The 18,815-nt window shown below is 48.2% G+C and overlaps 3 protein-coding genes across 3 annotated transcripts in view; all 3 read right to left on the reverse strand.

Annotated features, from left to right (window-relative positions):
- Positions 1–2,527: 2,527 nt before the first annotated feature.
- MGYG_03818 (hypothetical protein) lies at positions 2,528–3,121 on the reverse strand (the record flags this gene model as incomplete). Its single annotated transcript, XM_003173596.1, has 2 exons — positions 2,528–2,591; positions 2,697–3,121. 2 exons carry the CDS (start codon positions 3,119–3,121, stop codon positions 2,528–2,530), a joined length of 489 nt encoding a protein of 162 aa, XP_003173644.1.
- Positions 3,122–4,267: 1,146 nt separating this feature from the next.
- MGYG_03819 (enoyl-CoA hydratase/isomerase) lies at positions 4,268–5,095 on the reverse strand (the record flags this gene model as incomplete). Its single annotated transcript, XM_003173597.1, has 1 exon — positions 4,268–5,095. One exon carries the CDS (start codon positions 5,093–5,095, stop codon positions 4,268–4,270), a length of 828 nt encoding a protein of 275 aa, XP_003173645.1.
- Positions 5,096–5,966: 871 nt separating this feature from the next.
- The window catches only part of MGYG_03820 (hypothetical protein), a gene marked incomplete at both ends in the record, with an annotated part of 28,485 nt that continues 15,636 nt past the window's right edge, over positions 5,967–18,815 (reverse strand). The window contains 3 exons of the mRNA XM_003173598.1: positions 5,967–9,377; positions 9,473–14,047; positions 14,113–18,786. Of these exons, the coding sequence (XP_003173646.1) occupies positions 5,967–9,377; positions 9,473–14,047; positions 14,113–18,786 (12,660 nt within the window). The remainder of the gene's footprint in view (positions 9,378–9,472; positions 14,048–14,112; positions 18,787–18,815) is intronic.

The following is an 18,815-nucleotide window of genomic DNA, read 5'->3' on the forward strand; positions in this document are numbered from 1 at the left end:
CCGATTGCATGGTATCCTGAATCCTAAGCGTATGAGATATCGAGCATACCTAGGTACAATATACAACACCGCGCTTTTAGGCGCCCAAATATCTACCTACTTAGGTACTTAAGGTTAAGTATCACATCTTATCAATTTTAACCTGACTTTTTAAACACAGTGAAGTTACATAACACAAGACGGGTTGAACAGCTGGCTCCGCCCGCCGATTGAATATTCAATTTAAACCGCCTGTTCGTTAACTATCTAAATCGTATTCTTACGAATTAGCTCTTTTTGACGGTTATATATACCATACGGCTAGTAAGGGTAGATATCGTTTTATACCTATCTAGTCGCTACACGGGGCTTATTTTAAGTCACGTAACACTATATTGAAACTTGCTAGAATCCTAAAGAATAGTTAAATTAGTAACGAAGGAGATATCTAGTTTAATATACATAGTTTCATTTATATTCAGATAGAGAAAACGCCTTTTTGGTAGTACTACAATAGAAAATATCCAATAGATCTGTTACTACTACTAAGCTATAATGGGTAAAAGTCAACATGAATATAGAAATAGCTCGAAGGGCTCCCTATTGTTATCTTGCTTTAGAGCGAAGGGAAGAAACCCAACAGAAATATAAACCAGCTATAAACAACCTCCTCCTAGCTACAAATCAATCGTTATTCGATACTCCTGCTTCGTTCGAGAGTTCAGCGGCGAGTTCCCCTGTATCTGCTCCCAGCTGTAGAAACAGACTACGAAGGCGGTTTACCTCAAGTCTTCTTTCGATCGACGGGCTAATTGGATAGGAGAAACGTTAGTAACTGAACTCACACTATCATAGACCCTATGTCCTATTGTCCCCATATGAAAATGATCAAGGAATGGTGTACCGACGAATTAAACCCTCTCCCCTTCTATCAGCGCTACGTCCTCCATCTCTGCTCCCCCTTCCTCCTCTTCCTTCCCACCACACGTCTGGCCAATCGCTATCGTCGCATGGGCAAGATATGCTGGTAGCGGAGCTCGCCCATCCATATCCCCTTTCTCTATCTTAACTCCTAACTCAGCCGACTGCGTGACTCGAAAGATAGTCGAGAAGTTAGCCCTGTACGACGGCGGTGTGTTGTTACGTTTTGCAAATATTAAATATAGGCCTGCGATCACGCATAGTGTCGTGGTTGCCGTTGCAGCCCCGTATGCCATCCAGAGCTTGAACGGGTCATACATGTATACGTTCTCCGTCACGAGTCTAGTGACATTCGCTCTCATTGGGGGCTTCAGCCTAGAAAAGAAAATAAAGGGTTATATTACTGGGCTGGGCTCTTTGTCCTGTTTTTCTACAATGTATCTGGGGAGGGAAAACGTACTGGACGGCCTGTAGCCCCATGAGGCTGATGACGAAGTCTTGAAACGCCGCTTCTATCACCTCCTCGAGCGGTCGTAATTGCGATATATCCTCCCCCTCGTGAAAAATTTCCTCGCTATCACGATTGTTCCCGCTACCGGAACCGGCGTAGAAATTTTTCAGCAACGAGAGCTCTCTAGAATATACCAGGGGCGAGTATCGCACCTCGCTTGATTCTTTTAGCTTGTTGGTCTCATGAATCAGCTGTGTGACATTCCCTACTATTATACTGCCGAACGCCTGCAGAATCGCTTGGTATGAGACCTGGCGGCGCTCGGGAGGGAGGAGGATGCAGTCGTAATACGACACATTCAAGTTGGCCCCCTTGAAGCAATCGGTGCTCTGTTCGCCATCGAAGCTGTTGATGACGGGAACGAGTGAGTGTCGTTGAATTTCCGCCTTGATCTGCTGCGCTCCGTTGATGTATTTGAACGCAGTGGTGTAAGTTGAATTGTGCAGCTGACATTCGACGGCCGTCACGTTGCCGCCGCCAATGCCTAGGGGATTAGCAGGTGTAGAATTTGGCAATACACACGTGAGCGGATCAAATCCATACTCCGGAAAATAGAACGGATCCTTAGCGTGGGATGTATCCAGCATGTTGGGCAGTACGACAGTGTATAGGGTTGCGTTTGGTGAGAAGGGTCCCGGATCCTTAGGACCCGCACCCCTAAGATACGGGCCGCCAAAGAAGACGCTGGGGTCTTGAAATGTTAGAGGAGACAATGGCGCTTCCCTCTTCCCCACGTTTATCTGTGGGCCGAGAGTAGTGTCTATTATCCGCACGTATGGCTCCGTCTCGAGAGTAGGGTTTATTCCAGGGAACCAAGAGATATAGTTCGGCATATACGAGCAACCCTCTTGTGCAAGGAAGTCGGCTATGTTTTTCTGGAAACGCAGACTGTCGGCCGCCGACACTCGACTACATTTCAAAGACGGCCCGTGGAACTCGGCTGTCCACGATGAGTTTGGAAAAGGAACCGGAATGGGCAAGACACCATTTCGTAGAGCCACCAACTTTGCAGCCCGTCTCATTATATTGCTGGGGCCGGCATAGCTGTATACTATCACTGGACCGTTGAGTGACGTTTCAACATCCAGCCTGTTGATGAAGGCCGTGGAGGAAAAGTCAACCATCGCGACGCCCTCCAGCACCGTCTTCGGGTTTAAGCTGAGACGCACCGACAACGTTGCTGGAGTGACAACAGCCGCAATGGGGATCAACCTATATGTGCCGTGCTCTCGTTAATTTTCTATCCGTCTGTCTGGTCAGGGCGAGTTGGATGGAATATACAGACCATATGGGCAGCGCCAACACAAAGAGCAGCGGATATCTATACCAAAATTTGCTGCTCAATAGCGAGATGATATCCCCAGCCGCCGCAAATACAGAGTCGACCTCCGCCAGCGTCTGTGTCTTGTTCGGTTGGGACCTGCGCTTCACTGCCCACCATGCTGCTTGGTAGTAGGTGGTTGAGACGGCGAGGACGAACGCTGCTTTGGTAAGAAATGCAAAAACAGTTCCGAGGGCAATGTTGAACTGCTGCTCCGAGATAGAGGTTCCCAGAAGCTTGATATTGCTGTCCGCCGCCGTCAGTCTATCGTTTAGTAAGGCATAAAACAGGTGATGGCTGATAGCGAGGGCGAGGCCGACAAGCCAGGAACCCAGTATTAGCGACGGGACCTGCAACCATCCGAGACGGCTTGAAAATTTGCCCCCCATGGTGATTTCAGTAGCTTTTTTCGCCTTTTTTTGCCTAGGGGCCTGAAATTGACCTGCATGTTTGGCAAAGGGCGACTTTATATCCCATGCCTCCAGGATTGAATCACAAGGGTTGGAGAAGATGCAGCCTTGAAGAGAGCCTTCAACGGCCTTCTCATGCTCTGCGGAGGAAGCACATAGTTAGTTGCAGCCCGAGAAAACAATCGAGAAATCTAACCTAGGCGCTTGCATTAGTTAGTTAAAGGCTTGGTATCAGAACGGACTCTTTATAGGCCAGACGGGTTAGAAATCTCGTCTAAACCCTTGCTGCAACGAGGCTGGACTGGACCCCACGAAGGGGCCACAATGAACATGCGTATAAACAATAGAACCCTGCTGCACCTGTCTTCACGGCGTGGTCATCAGTCTGTGGTCTTTTGGCAGGCAAACTTACGCCGTACACAGCGCTGGTGACCGCGAGAATTATCATAGCAGTTGGCTCATGGTCTATGCAAGGTATCTTCCACCACAGTACACGTTATAAATGGGCGGCTACACGTAGCTGGCAGAGCAGTAGCTCTAGTTTACACCAAGCCTACTTCTATATTTCTGGCCTGCGAGTAGGTCCCTATCTGCTGGGCCGTAGTTGGATAATCCGTATAAGTGGTATAGTTATTGGAGTTACCTTTTCTATTTGATATTAGTAGGTATCTAAAAGATATTTAAATGAGGCCTACGATATATATTTACATATAAATATCGAAAAAAGCGAAAAAAACCAGCAGAAGGCGATAAAGTTGACGTTGTTGCAATTTCTGCAGATGTATGTGGGCGCGGAGAGACGTATTTTGAAGTGGTACAATATTGGATGATGATGATCACTCCAGCGCCGGCTGACCAACTATTTAACTATGTCTTTGCCCTGCTACGATTTTATTCTTTCGTTGAGATGTTTTATCACTAGGGTGTCAGATATCTTGCCTATTGCATTTGCGCTGGGAAGAATGCTTTTTCCAGTCGTTCAAATAGAACTGGAGGTTAGCTATTCGGCACTTGAGTGTCTCTAATTGATGGTCTACAAAGCTATACTGCAACATAGAGTCTATCCTTGATATAAAACAAACCCTTGCTCTATCCCAGCCTACCAAGGCTCTTCTTAAAGGCCGTTCACAATTTAGCCTTTTGAGACTCCTTCTCCCAAGCTGCCACCCTCTGCTCCCTCTGCTGCTTGATCTTTGCCGGTTTGTCCGCATTCGCAGCATCCTTCTTCACCTGCTCCTCGTGGCCCTCCAAATTCGCAATGACAGATCTATACATCTCCTCCTTCAAGACGCCGTAAGCGCCTGTCTTCGCGCGCATCGTCAGCTTCCTCTCCTCTACCAGCTGCAGCACCTCCTCCCAAGCGCCCAACTTGTCTACGAGCTCCGACGCCAGCGCTTCCTTGGCCGTAAACCGCTTCGCTTCGAGAATCAATGTGCGGTACGTGACAGGTGACACCTTGGCCTCGAAAATACCCAGCATGGCCGGCTTAAGCGGGGCGCCAAAGTCAAGCTCGTTCAGACAGAGGTAGCCTCGCGAAGGGTTGAAGACGCGGTAATCATGGTGCATAGCCATCATCAGGCCGCCAGCGAAGGCGTGGCCGTTCAGCCATGCAACGGTGGGCATGGGGTATGAGACAAGGCGCGCAAACAGCTTATACAGCGAGTTGACGTGGTAGCCGGGCACGGAGAAGGCATGGTCGAGGTCGAGGCCGTTGCTGTAGAATTTTGTGATAGCGGAGGTGGTGATGACGACACCGTGCGGGTAGCGGGCCTCGAGGATGTCGAGGGCGAGGAGAAAGGCCTGGCAGAAGTCGGTGACGAGGCGGTTGTCTGGCGGCGAAGAGAAAGTGAGCAGGTAGGCCTTCTCGGCTGGCTCGGTGACGGTGACGGAGCCGCTGGTGGCCTTAATGGGGAGGGTGAAAAGGGTTTTCCCTGCAGACGATGGAGATGCCATGGTGAGCCAGTCGCTACGGAGGGAACAGTGATAGAAGGAGACTGTAGGCTGGGTGTAGCGAGTCTCTAAGCAAGGAGAGAGTCTTGAATCTTTGCATCTTGGATATCGACATAAGCAGCTGCAGAGCTGAAGAGAGATAGAGAGAGAGAGCACAAGGCGTGAGGAGCCGAGGTAAGTCGGCACTATTTTCACGACGGAGTTAACTAAGGAGTTAGTTAAGCAGTTGGACCTTTCACATGTAGCGCCGTCATAGTGATCTATTCTACATATTTGCTTGAGGCTTGAAGTGTGAGAAGACTTGCTATAAATCCTCACTCTGATAGTAGTTAATTATTACAAGGATCTTTTTTGATCGCGGTTTGATCGCAATAGTTAATTCTTCCAGGGGTGGCATCGGCTGGAGGCAAAATGGACTATCATCCCACGTAGTTATTTATCTTCGGGTCTAGGAAAATTTCATACATAAACTTGAACCATCCATGGGAAACTTTGTTAGCGTAGAACATCCCAATAAGCTCACCTAGCGACTCTTCATCCTCGTATGTCAGTAATTATCTGGTTAGTGATCAGTCGGGCTTGCTTAAACCCTGAATCTAAGTCAACTAGATAGTTACATACCTAGTAGGTCGGTCATTCAACGACATCTTTTATTATATGGATTCATTTGGTAAACACCAAAACATAACTAGCTAATAAGAAGGACGGCTTTACGGAGTAGTTATGGTAACGAAAAATATAAAGAAGTTCTGACATTATTCATCTACTAAAGATCTATATCTACAAATTGAAACAATTATCATTGAACAATTGTGAACCATGTCTCCTATCGTCCCTTACCTTAGGAAAGGGTGTTTTTAAGCACGGGGCGCAGTTACTCGCCATCTCCATTCGCATGAGGCACACATACGTCTTCTCTACAAATAGCTAGCATGCCAGACAACTCCTCCATCAACCGATCGATTTGAACCTGTGTCGCAACCTCGCTGCGGCTAAAGATATTGATGCTCAGCCGCTCTTTTTCTGCTATGGTAGACACCCAGACATTCATTGCAGGTAGGGAAATTGGTGACCACGCATCTATCTGGCATGACAGCTCGGTGGATTTCAGCGTACTTTGATCGTGGGCAAAACGGTGGTGCACTATAGATCCAAAGTCGGTTTCTGGTGGCCAGGAGGTGCTGTTCTTGACAATATCGTGTAGTCCCATCGTTTCGAAGGGCATTGTGCTTACGTGTTGAGCCTGCACTTGCTTCAACAGCGAGCCGATTGTCTGTCCTGGCTGCATTTGAACCCGCACGGGCGTGAAGTTGATGCAAGGCCCGATGACGTCTTCCAGATCGACGACGCCTGTGTTGCGGCCACTGACTAGTTGACCGAAGACAAGATCGGATCGTTGTAGGAGTTTCGATTGAGCCATAGCCCAAGCTGTCTTCACCACTGTCGCCAATGTAATTCCAGGAGGTGGAGTAGGCAAAGGCACGGTTGCCTCTGATTCGACTAGGGCTGGTGATATAGAACCACCATTCGACGTACCTGTTGCTACTGGCTGGTCGAATATAGAAGTCATAGATGAACCCTCGAGTAGATATCTCCAAAAGGCGAATGCCTCTGAGTTGTGACTCCGAGCACAGTATCGTACATAAGTCGCAAAGTCCGCTGGAATGGAGATGGGTTGTTGGTGATACAAATCAAGGAGGTTCTCCATCAACTTGGGTATAGATAGACCGTCGTACTGGGCGTGTGATAGACGCATGATGAGCAGGTGGTGTTCGCCATTGCCTTTCACCAGGGTCATGGCTAGCGGCACCGTCCCGTATAGTGTCTGTGAGATGGAATCTTGTCGACTGAACACTTCGGCAAATGCCCTTAGGTTATTTTCGCTGGTGTCGCACTCAATTATGCTCAGGGGTAGATGATGGAGGATAACTTGTAAGGTGTGCCCTGCGCTTTGAATAAACACAGTTCTGAGGATCGACTGCTTTTCGATAAGATCTAAGCAGGCCTGTTTCAATCGAGTGGTGTCCAATGACCCTGATATCTCCAAGAACCAGTAGTTCTGCGGTCGGCTTGCAGAAAAGGCCTGAACACAAGTCGTAGGAACGACATCAGCCACATCCTCCTCCTTGAAGGGTAGATCTGCCCAACAAATATCTCTGGAAAGTTCATTATCAGTGTTGCTGGAAGGTTCCGGGGCAGTTGCCGTTGAATCCGACACGGTCTTGGTTAGTTGGATCTCTCTTGCAAGGTCTGCTAGCACCGGTACGGTGAATATGTGTCTTACAGTCAACAAGAGACCCTCATGACGAGCGAGGGATACTAGCTGCATGGCTGTGATGGAGTCACCACCCATCTGGAAAAAGTCACCGTCCACGTTGATGACATCTGTATTGAGCTCTAGCACCCGGCCAACGATCGATTGTATTCTGCGCTCGATCTTGGTCAATGGTCGCTGGATGATGTGTTGGCTACCAGAGCCCCCATCCGTACATGAGATCTCCGTTGCTCGGTTACGCAGCTTGGCTCGATCGACTTTACCCGACCTAGTCAACGGTATATGATTGACGGCAACAAACATAGCTGGTACCATGTGTCGAGGCACATTCTGAAGGAGACGCGATTCTGCGATGTGGACGTCTGTGAGAAACTCCTGGCTTGATTCAAGGATCGAAAATTCATCTCCCGTAGACTCATGTGCCTGTCGCCTTATAAATGCTGTGAGCACTCTTTGGGATGCAGAGTCTGGCCGTTGTAGAATTTCTGCAGCGACGTCTTGAGATCCTGGGAAGAGACGGCGGAGATGAGACTCGACTTCCCCTAGTTCAACACGCTGGCCATGGATCTTGACTTGATTGTCACGGCGTCCAACATATTTCAGGGAGCCATCTGGTAAGTACTGAACGAGATCTCCGGTTCTGTACATGTGTCTCGGAGAGGATTCATGGCCGCGGAAATCCTGGAGCCATTGAGGTCGCTCAATAAAGGCTCGGCGATTTTGTTCTTCATTACGTAGATACCCGCGGCCGACGATGGGACCTTCGACGAGCAACTCTCCAACAGCACCAATGGGAAGTAGTCGAGCAGGATTCTCTTTGTCGGTGACCCAACAGGCTGAGCCACTTGCATATCCAATGCTTGAAGGGCTAGAAACCACACGGTCATTGACGACGCAGTCGACTGAGCACTCGGCTGGCCCGTATGCATTGATGAGGTGAACGGACTGTCCCCATGTCTTGATATTTTCTGCTTTAATAGCTTCGCCGCTTAAAATCAAGAACTTGATCCCATCTACTTGCGACGGATGGATGATTTGTGCAACAGATGGCGTAATATGCATCCAATTCGCATTCAATTTTCGTACCGCGTGGGGGATGTCATTCATTCGATCTGTTTCGGAGGGAACACATAGGCACCCACCGGCAATGAAGGTTGTCAAGTAGTCACTGATACTCACATCAAAGGCATGTGAGGCAAATTGGAACACTCGAGATTGGCTCGTAACTCTCAGTCGTTTTTTAAGTGATAGGCCGCTTGTAGCGTAGCTTGAGTGCTCAATCACCACACCTTTGGATTTACCAGTCGAACCTGACGTAAAGACGCCGTAGAGGGCATGATGAGGAAGGACGTTTTGATGAATAAACGGTGGATCCAGGCCTGACATCCATTTTACAGCCTCAGTCTGGGAAACCATTACCACTCGCTCAGCGACTGATGCAGCTTTACCATAGGTGGAGGACGAGGAAATGACAAGGGTGGAGCGAGAGGTCTCGCAAATTTCACGCAGACGGGCTTCTGGATAGGAATCGTCTAGCAAAATGAATGCACCGCCGGCTCTCATTACTGCACACATCGCTATAGAGACCCATTTCGACTTCTCAAATAGCAATGGCACGAAGATTTCCGGTCCAATCCCAAGTATCTGAAGCTGAGCCGCTAAATGCGCAGAGAGCTGGTCAAGCTCCTTGTAATTGAAGTTGCCATCCCATGCGCAGACCGCTGGTGCTTGTGGATGATCCCGGCATTGATCAAGGATCAAGTCATGGACACATACTTCCTCGGTTTGTGGTAGTTGTGCATTCCACGAGTGAATGATGCTCAGCTGATCCTGACTAAGTAAATCGATGTCACCGACAGACGTTGAGGGACTGTCCATGATATTCAAAATGGTCTGCACAAAAACATCACAGAGGCTAGAGCCTTGTTCAGGATCTAGGAAGACGTCCCAGAAACTGAGGGAGAGGCTAATGAGATCTTGGCCGGCATTCACATTGATGACCAGTCCGTACTGGATAACGAGTTAGTTATAATGCTGTTCTTAGATTTGATATATACATGATGAAATTTTCGGGTCAATGTTGAGTAAGGAGAAAGAGTTCATACCTCAGTTGGGTCTTCTCCTCCTACTGTCTCTACCAAGGCTAAAGCATGTTCATCAGGTGCTCGGCCCGGGCCTTGTGCTTGCACCGAGGGAACAGTTTGATAAGAGATGATAGAATTGAAGAGCGGTTCTCGATTCAAGCCTAAGTCATGTTGGATTTCCGCTAGCGAGCAATGTTGGTGCTCAAGGCTGTGAATAAAGTTGCTTTCATTTCTCTGCAAAAGTGACAACATGGAGAGGTCACTATCCAACTGTAGGCGGCAAACCAGCAGATTGATAAACAGGCCCACCGCATTTTCAATGCCTGTGAGCGGAATGTCTCGCCCAGATGTTAAATATCCAAAACAAATGTCGCCTGTGCCGGTGTAGCAGCGCAAGACCAACGCCCAAGCTACTTGTATTACGTTGGATAACGTCGATCCATATGTCTCGCAGAAATATTTGATGCGCCTTGCGTCAATGGTGCGAGTCACGAAGTGTAATTGACCCTCAGAAGATTCGTTCAAGCTAGGAAATAGCGTTGGAGTGACATCACGGAGGTACTCCTTCCAGTAATCGGCAACCTGCTGGCGGGGGATAGATTTCAGGTAAGAAATGTAGTCCTTGTAAGGCATAGCTTGAGAGTCAAGGGCCTTGCCATTAATCAGGTTACTCAATTCGGTGCCAAGGACACGAATGGAAATACCGTCGACTAGCGAGTGGTTAATGGCAAGTTCACAGAGAATCTCTATTTCACTTGCTCGCTTGATAATAAATTGCCAGGGGAGTGCCCCTATGGGTTCCGGCGCGCAATCAACTGAATCCAAGACAATAACTTTACCCGCTCCGTGATTGATAACCAGTTGATCGTGGAGCCTGTCGCGGGAAGGGCTCTCAGTGATAATGGTACGAAGTACTGAGTATTTCATCACGATGTAGCCCCACGCTTGTTGAACTTCATTGATAGATATGGGTGCGCGTGAATCTGGAATAGAGACTTTCCAGACTGTTCTGGTAGTGTATAGTTTATTGTCCCGCCCCTGGCTCAAGAAAATACCTTGTTGTACGGGCGAGCAAGGATAGACTTCTTGCACGGAGGATGGGTCAATGTCCATATGATAAGAATGGTGCAAAGGATGGGAGAGTTCAGGGCAGCTCAGTGAGGGTTGGGGGACGTTGCTGGAGGTAGCTTTGTGAGAAGCATCGTGCAACTCCTCGGCGGCAGTTATAAGGAGGGCCTGGCAAGCGAATACCCAGCCCTGGATGGACGTTTGGCGCAGTGAATGCTTGTTATATGTGAAGTCGAACTCCAAAGTATCCCCAGAGCCCCAAATCTCGATATCAAATATCGTCCCCCTTGGCATCTGTGGATGCACCCCAACCGGAATGTCTGAAATATCAGATGTGACTTGAAGGATGGTGTCTTTGCCCTCTAGACTATGATAGCCTCCATGATAGTTCACAAGGATCTCCATGGGTTCTTTGAGAGTAAGTCTTTTATTTCCCTCTGGATGCAAATAGCGAGCCGTAAAGTAGCTCCAACCGTTGGCTTGTGTCTGGCGCAGAATGTCTTTTGTAAGTCGGGCCACATCCATAAAGCTGGAGGCCGCGGTGGTGCGGATAAGCGCAGGCCAGATGGTTGTGAACCAACCCACAGTTCCCGAGACATCCACGGAACTATCCCAAGGTTCCCTTCCGTGGCCTTCCTGATATATCATTGGGGGTGGACGATCTGGGAATGACTTGATAAATGAAAGGAGGATTGCAGCGTGTAGAAGCTCAAGAGGTCTGGTCTGTAGTACCCTGTTTGCAGGTCCAAGAAGCAGCTTCGTGATGTGAGGGTCGACGGTGAATTTGGTAGATATCACGTCTGCATGGATGTTCGAACTCTTGGGTAGGCCCCAGTATTCTTCAATATTTAGCTCAATATCAGGAGTACTCGATAGTAATGGAAGCGTCTTTGATGGTATCAGATGTTTTTTCGTATATTCGGCTTGTAAACGGCACCAGACTTGGAAGGGCAATGAGCATAGAGGAGGCAGCGACTCCCCCGCTAGTAACATCTCGAGATCATTCAAAACGATTCGCCACGAGACAAAATCAATGACGAGATGGTGCGCAGCAAGAAATAGGTACTGATTGTTACCTACGGCTATTTGGTCTGCCACCAACATTGGACCCTGCGTGAAGTTAAGGGCTGCCTGGCTTTCCACGAAACACTTCCTCGGCGTCTCTATATTAGACTCTGTTAGGTCCCGATAGCGATACGAAGACTCAATGTCCCTAGTAACCATTTGTACCCAAGCTCCAGCTTTCTTTAGAAATCGGGCGCGGAGCATTGTGTGCCTTCTCACTATTGTCGCTAAAGCAGCCCCAATGGAGCCCCTCGGTTTTCTGAGCTTGACTAGGAAGCTCTGGCTGAAATTGTTTAGGCCGTCTGGGACTCTATCAAAGAAAGCCTGTTGAATTGGGGAGAGATCGAATACCGTTCCAACAGTTTCCTTGATATCCGTTGCTGTCACCTTGACAGATTGAATATGGGAGGCTAATCGGCGAATTGTTTTGTGACGAAAGATATCTGCAACAGTTACTGCCATCCCTTGCTGGCGACATTGACTAACAAGAATCATCGCACTGATAGAATCTCCTCCAAAGCGGAAAAAGTTATCGTCTAAGCCTACATAGGTGGGAGCTTTGTTGAGCACACGTGCAATACAAGTTTGCAATGATTCTTCAAGCTCGCTCAGGGGAATATCTCCTTGGTTGCTAAGAGGAGAGATATTGATGTACGCATCAATCTGCTCCTGTGAGAGATTTGAAGCAGCGTCCCGTAGAAGTCTGCGGTCCACCTTTCCAACAGCATCGAGTGGAATCCCTTCTAAAGGAAGGAATGCTGTAGGAACTTTGAAAGGAGGCAACACCTCTTGGAGTTGGGTTTGCGCTGTGACAACAGCAATCTGGAAAGGAGTCGATGGTCCTACAAAGGTGACTTTGCCAGAAGCACCAGCGACAGGGCTAAAGGAGTGGCTGATGAATGCGGCCAATATTGGTTTCTCATTCCCATTACCGGGTCGTATCACATCAGCAACAACGTCCTTGCCCTGGGGAAAATATTTCTGAATATGATAGGCAATTTCTTCAAGGTCTAAACGCTGACCTTGAATTTTGGCTGGGGTATCCTTAGGTCCAATATACAGGATCGACCCATCGGGTTGGTACCGAACCAGGTCACCTGTCTTGTATACCTGACTAGAAACACTTGGTGTATGTTGTTGCAAACATATTGGAGCTTCAATAAAAGACGTATTACCATGGTCTGGGTGTTTAAGATAGCCACGACCAAGAATGGGGCCTTGAATAACTAGTTCGCCGATCGCACCTGGAGGGAGGAGCCTTTGATGATTTGAAGGATCAACAATCCAACACACTACACCTGTCCCAACGCCGATATTGCGCGGATCATATGTGCCAACAGTGTTGGATTTGATCGTACAACGGACTGAGAGCTCGACAGGACCATAGCCTTCGACCAAATGGACAAAATTGCTCCACCGAACCTCACTTGGGCAGGTTGTGGGCTCCCCTCCAATATAAACCGTCTTCAAACTGGGCACGCTTGAAGGATCGATACGGCGGGCCACCGAAGGCGTGAGGGATACCCAGTTAGCATCCAAAGTACATATAGCCTTTGCTACATCATCCAGCTGGGATTGAGAAGGAATGCACGCACAACCTCCCTGGGTAAGTGCCATCAAGTAATCACCGATGTTCATGTCTGATGCATGTGAGGCAAATTGAAACATTCGAGTGTTACCATCTATTCGTAGAGGCCCCTTGTTCGCCTCCACAGCCGAACAAAAGGAGGCATGTTCAACAATGAGTCCACTCAGCTTGCCAGTAGACTCAGAGGCGAAGATGGCAGATAAAGCATTTTGGGGTTTTGCAATAGAAGGAATTGCTACGCGGGACGGCCAGAGGCACTCAGCTTCCTTGTCCACCACCACAATATGGGCTGGAAGGTGATGCAGTATTGCTTTATTGGTCGTCGAGCTGACAATAATATTGACCTTTGCATGTGCACAGACTTGCTCCAGGTGGCCTGTGGGGCTAGATGGGTCGAGAAGAATAAACGCTGCGCCAGACCTCATGACGGCAAGCATCGCAACGACGGCCCACATGGACCTTTCAAACAACAAAGGAATATATGTTTCTGGTTGGCTTCCCAAATCCATGAGATGTGTAGCAAGTCCGGATGAGAGACGGTCCAAATCTTGGTAGGACAGGTCGCCGTCCCAGGAGTGAACCGCCAGCGAGAGGGGACTAGATTGGAAGTGCTGCTCAATGAGGTCATGCACACAAGCACTAAGGGCAATAGGAACGGCTTTGTTCCATTCGTTGAGTTGAAGCTGATCCTCAGAGCTCAGGAGACAAACCTGTCCGATGTTGACCTTGGGATGGGCCGCGATGCTCAGTACTGCTTCTCTCATCGTGCGTAGAAGCTGTTTGGCTTGCTCAGCAGATATGTACTCGTCCTCCCAGTAATCAAGCGAAAGAGATACCCCTTGCTTGTCTATGAGAGCATGTATAGCGATGTCATACTAGGTTGATCAAGGTTAGAAACACGTATACAGGAGAAAAGGCCATCGGGTTTCTATAAGTTTACCTCTGTTCGGTCCTCCCCATCAATTACCGAGAACTCCAATGACGAACTAAAGGAGTCATGGTCTGAATTCCTGTTTTGCACGGACATGCTGGAGTTAAACAGTTCAGTTGCGCCCAAGGGCATGCCATGGAATATCTCTGCGAGGGAGCAGTTCTGATATTTCAAGTTGTTAATGTTCGCATCTTGATTAGCCCGTAACACATCGAGCAGCTGTAAATCAGACAATAGGGAAATGTGGCTGATTAAAATGTTTATGAAAGGACCAACAGCTCTTTCAATGTTTTGCACGGGGACGTCGCGGCCAGATGAGACATATGCAAAGCAGACGGATTCTGAGGTGGTATAGCACTGCAAAATAAGAGCCCAGGCCACTTGTAGGATGTTAGAGATGGTAAATCCATAGTCCTTGCAAAACTCGTAGATAGTGGAGGCATCCTCAATCTCGAGTTCTGCACAGCGCAGTTTCCGCTTGGTACCATTTACTGAAGATGGTCTCCTGGTGGTATTCATCTTGGGGAACATGCATGGCGAGATTGTTGAAAGCTGCTTTTTCCAGTAATTGATGATGGTGTCCTTCGGAGTAGATTGTAAATACTCTATATAGTCACTATAAGGTGGCCCATCACCTGCAGGAAGCGACTTGTCATATGCTAATTGCACTTCTCGTATTAGAACGGCTAAGGATGTTCCATCAATCAAGGTGTGGCTGACTTTCAAGTCACAGAAAGTATCACCTGTCTTGCCTTGACATAAAACGAGGTGCCAGAGAGAAGCTTGATCTCGGTGCATGCGCGCTGAACGATAGTCACTGATCAAGTCTATCACGTTCTCATCATCAGACTGTAGGATAGTAATGTTGTCCGGTGTTGAGGCCATGACTGCCTGGCTGTAGTATTCCATATGCAAACTGCTCTGTACGAAAACGGTTCGGAAAATAGGATGACGATCGAGGACCTGTTTCCATGCTCCACGAAGCCGATTCATATCAATGGGGTTATGCCTCGTAGCTTGAAGCTTCCAAGTAAAGTGAGGGGTGTACAAATCATCATCTTTCAGCTTGCTGAGAAGGATTCCTCGTTGAATGGGAGAGCATGGGTATGCATTCTCGATCAAGTGGTTGCTCTCTCCCGCCTGGGGACCAATTTGATCCTGGACTCTGACAACAAATGCATCAAGGCCTTCGTATGTGGTTTTAAGTAGGGGAAAGTCACTAAGTGAATATGCTCGAGGAGCATTTGGTAGATCAATAATTGCGCTAGTGACTGACTTTTGATACTCATCAACCCAGCGTCTCAGCAAATTGTGATGTTTCATATGTTTATTGAAGGTGAAGTAAGTCACCAACTCTCCTTGGAAAGTAACAGCCAAAATGTCAATGAGCGCGAGGCGCGGTGCCTCTGACGCTATATCAGTTGCTTGAATTTCAGAAAATGGAGATCTGATAATTTTCTGGATCAAATGATCATCTTCTCGCTGATCTTCGAGCCCTTCGAAGTGGAAAATGACTTCAAATGGCTCTGGCAAGCACCCAGAGTCCGATGAATCCCTGTAGTGCGGGCTGAAGGAAGCCCAGCGATTTGTAGGAGCTTTGCGTTGTGCATCTTTCGTGCGACGTACCATCTCCACCATATCGTAACAATTGTCGAGATTTACTGGGGTAGGATGGATTGTAGTAAACAAACCAACCGTCCGTGAAGTATCAATCGACCCATCTACAAGTTCTCGACCGGAAAGTTCGTTATACATGATGGGAGGATCCCGGTCCACGAACACCTGAAGGAAAGAATGGACTAATGCCGCATGGAGAACCTCGGCAGGCCGAGTGCGAAATGCCTTGTTGGAGCTTCCCAAAAGCAGATTTGTGGTGGGATGGTCAATCGTAGATGTAATAGTTATGGAATGTTTGGCCTGATTTAGACGACCTTCCATACCCCAAAACTCAAGTGGGGATACTTTCGGGATTTCTTCACTAAAGTGAGAAAGACGCCTGTTTTCGGTACGAGAGTACCTGGCCACGGAATCCGCCTGCAATTCGCACCAAGCCGGGTAAAATACTGGTGCTGGGGCCAATTCAGGGAGCTTGTTGTTATTGCTCAACATCGTCTCTAAGTCACCAAGTATAATACGCCACGAAGACTGGTCAACAACAAGACTATTGGCAACAAGAATGAGACAGCCATCTCCTTGCCCATCAAGTTGCACATATTCATCAAGTTGCACATATTCTGCCACCAGCAGGGGGCCGTGCTGGATATTAATACACCCCTGCGCCTTTTGCAGCTCCTGAATCAATTCATTCTCACTCGAAATGTTCAAATGCTGGAATTTGTACGACTCGTTTGTTTGAGATGTGATGCGCTGCGTCCAGAAACCATGGCAGTCCTGGTTAAACCGAGCACGAATCATAGAATGGCGCTCAACGATGGCCTTTATGGCTCCTTGCAAGCGGTGGGTTTCAGTTTTTTGGGCGATGTTGATGATAACACCTTGATTGGAAGAATCACAACCCTGGGGAGAATATTGGAAAAGGAGTTGCTGGCTTGGAGACAAGGGGAATGGCTTATCAATCTTTTCCACAGCCAACTCAATAGTGCTGCTACGTTCACATTGAGCATGACGGGCAATCCCGGCAAGGGTGCGGTGTCGAAATACGTCCTCCATACCAATGGAAATGCCGATTCGGCGACATTGCACAACCAGCTGCATGGCAGAAATGGAATCTCCGCCCAGATGGAAAAAGTCATTATTGGTTCCTATCATATCCGAAGCAAGATTCAGCACCTCAGCACAGAGCGGTAGTAACTTGTGTTCCATTTCAGTCGTGGGAACTTGCTTGGCTGACGCGCTGGTGTGCATGTATATTTCTAGCTCACTCCGAGTAAGGGTAGCTGCTTTTCGTTTCAGCAGGCGACGATCTGTCTTGCAAGAGCTGGTCAGAGGGACCCAGTTTAAAGGTAGAAAAATTGTGGGCACCATGTGCTTGGGCAGTTGGCTTTGCAGACGGGATTGAGTGAGGGACGCCTGTATGGAGAACTCTGTACTTGGAGGAGCGAAGAGATCATTAGCAACGCCGACATCGTTGCTGATACCTAGGCTCGTGGACTTGACAAAGGCAACCAAAAATGAGCGAGAAGCTTCCAATTCCAATGCAAGAACATCCACTACGACACGTTCTGCGCCGTCAAAATTGGTTGATATATGATGCTCAACTTCACCAGGTTCGATGCGTTGACCCCTAAGCTTGACTTGGGTATCCTTGCGCCGGAAAAAACGGATAGACCCGTCTGGGCAATAATAAGCCAAATCCCCTGTCTTGTAGAGTCGCACAGTCTGCTTGGTACGGAACTTCTTTGTCCATGCTGGATTTTTAATAAATGCTGCTGATGTTTTTATGGGGTCATTTAAATAACCGCGGCCAAGAATTGGTCCTTCGATGAGAATCTCTCCAATTGCGCCGATCGGTACCAGCTTATTATGGTCTTCTGGATCAACAACCCAGCAGACACAACCACTCTCACGGCCGATATTTCTCGGATCAGATGAAATATCTGGATTCACCATGGCCAAGACCGAACATTCGGTCGGACCAAATGTTTCCCGAAGAGATACCCTACCTCGCCACATCTTTATATCATCGAATGAGGGGGTTTCACCAATAAGGGTCACGACTTGCAATGATGAGACTTGGTCAGGGTCGAGTAAACGAACGACCGGCGGCGTTGTGTGAATCCAGTTAGCACCATATTGTTGAATAGCCTCAGTCAGTGCATCCACTCGCTGGGATTCTGAGGGTATGCACACGCAGCCACCCGCCATAAACGTTGCCAGTTGGTCCATGATACTCACATCCCAAGAGTAGGCAGAAAACTGTAGAACACGAGTAGAACTGTCAATAGATAGAGCCTGATGCTGGGCTGTAGCACTGGTGCAGAATGAGGAATGATCGATAACAACACCCTTGGGCTTCCCAGTCGAGCCAGACGTGAAAACTGCATATGCTGCATGTGTGGGCTGGGCTTTCGATGGTAGTATGAACTCTGAGGATGGCACAGTCCACATCTTATCTTCACCGTCGCCAATCATGATAACTTCTTTGACCAAGGAGGAGACATCCTCAACTGTTTTAGAGGAGATCATGATCTCACACCCAAGTTCAGCACAGATGGTCTGCTTATGTGCTAGGGGGAGCGAAGGGTCAAGAAGGGTAAAGGCGCCGCCAGCACGGAGGACTGCAAGCATGGCCACAGGTGTCCACCTAGATTTCTCGTGGTGTATGGTTACATATGTCTCCGGCTGGACACCACGGTGAATTAAAACGCGAGATAAGCTGGATGACAATATGTCCAGCTTTGCATACGAGAAATCACCATCCCACGCGCAAACAGCCTGGGCCGAGGGGGTAGAAAAGAAAAACGGCTCGATGACTTCATGTATACACTCCTCTCGCGCCTCGGGGAGAACCATGTTCCGCAAACGTAACCACTGAATATGATTCTCGCTCAAAAGATCGACATCCCGAACCTTTGCATTCGATGATGCGACGGAACTCAATAAGGCCTTTTCAAAGGCAGCCGCGAGATCATGGACCTGACTCGGTGTGAATGAATGCTCATAGTACCAAAGTGCAAATTCCATGTGGTCTTTAGATACGGCAATGTTTAATGTAAGGTCATACTGTAACAAACATTAGTAACTATCTGTAT

This window comes from Nannizzia gypsea, genomic scaffold (assembly GCF_000150975.2).
Source record: "Nannizzia gypsea CBS 118893 supercont1.3 genomic scaffold, whole genome shotgun sequence".
Lineage (NCBI taxonomy): Eukaryota > Fungi > Ascomycota > Eurotiomycetes > Onygenales > Arthrodermataceae > Nannizzia > Nannizzia gypsea.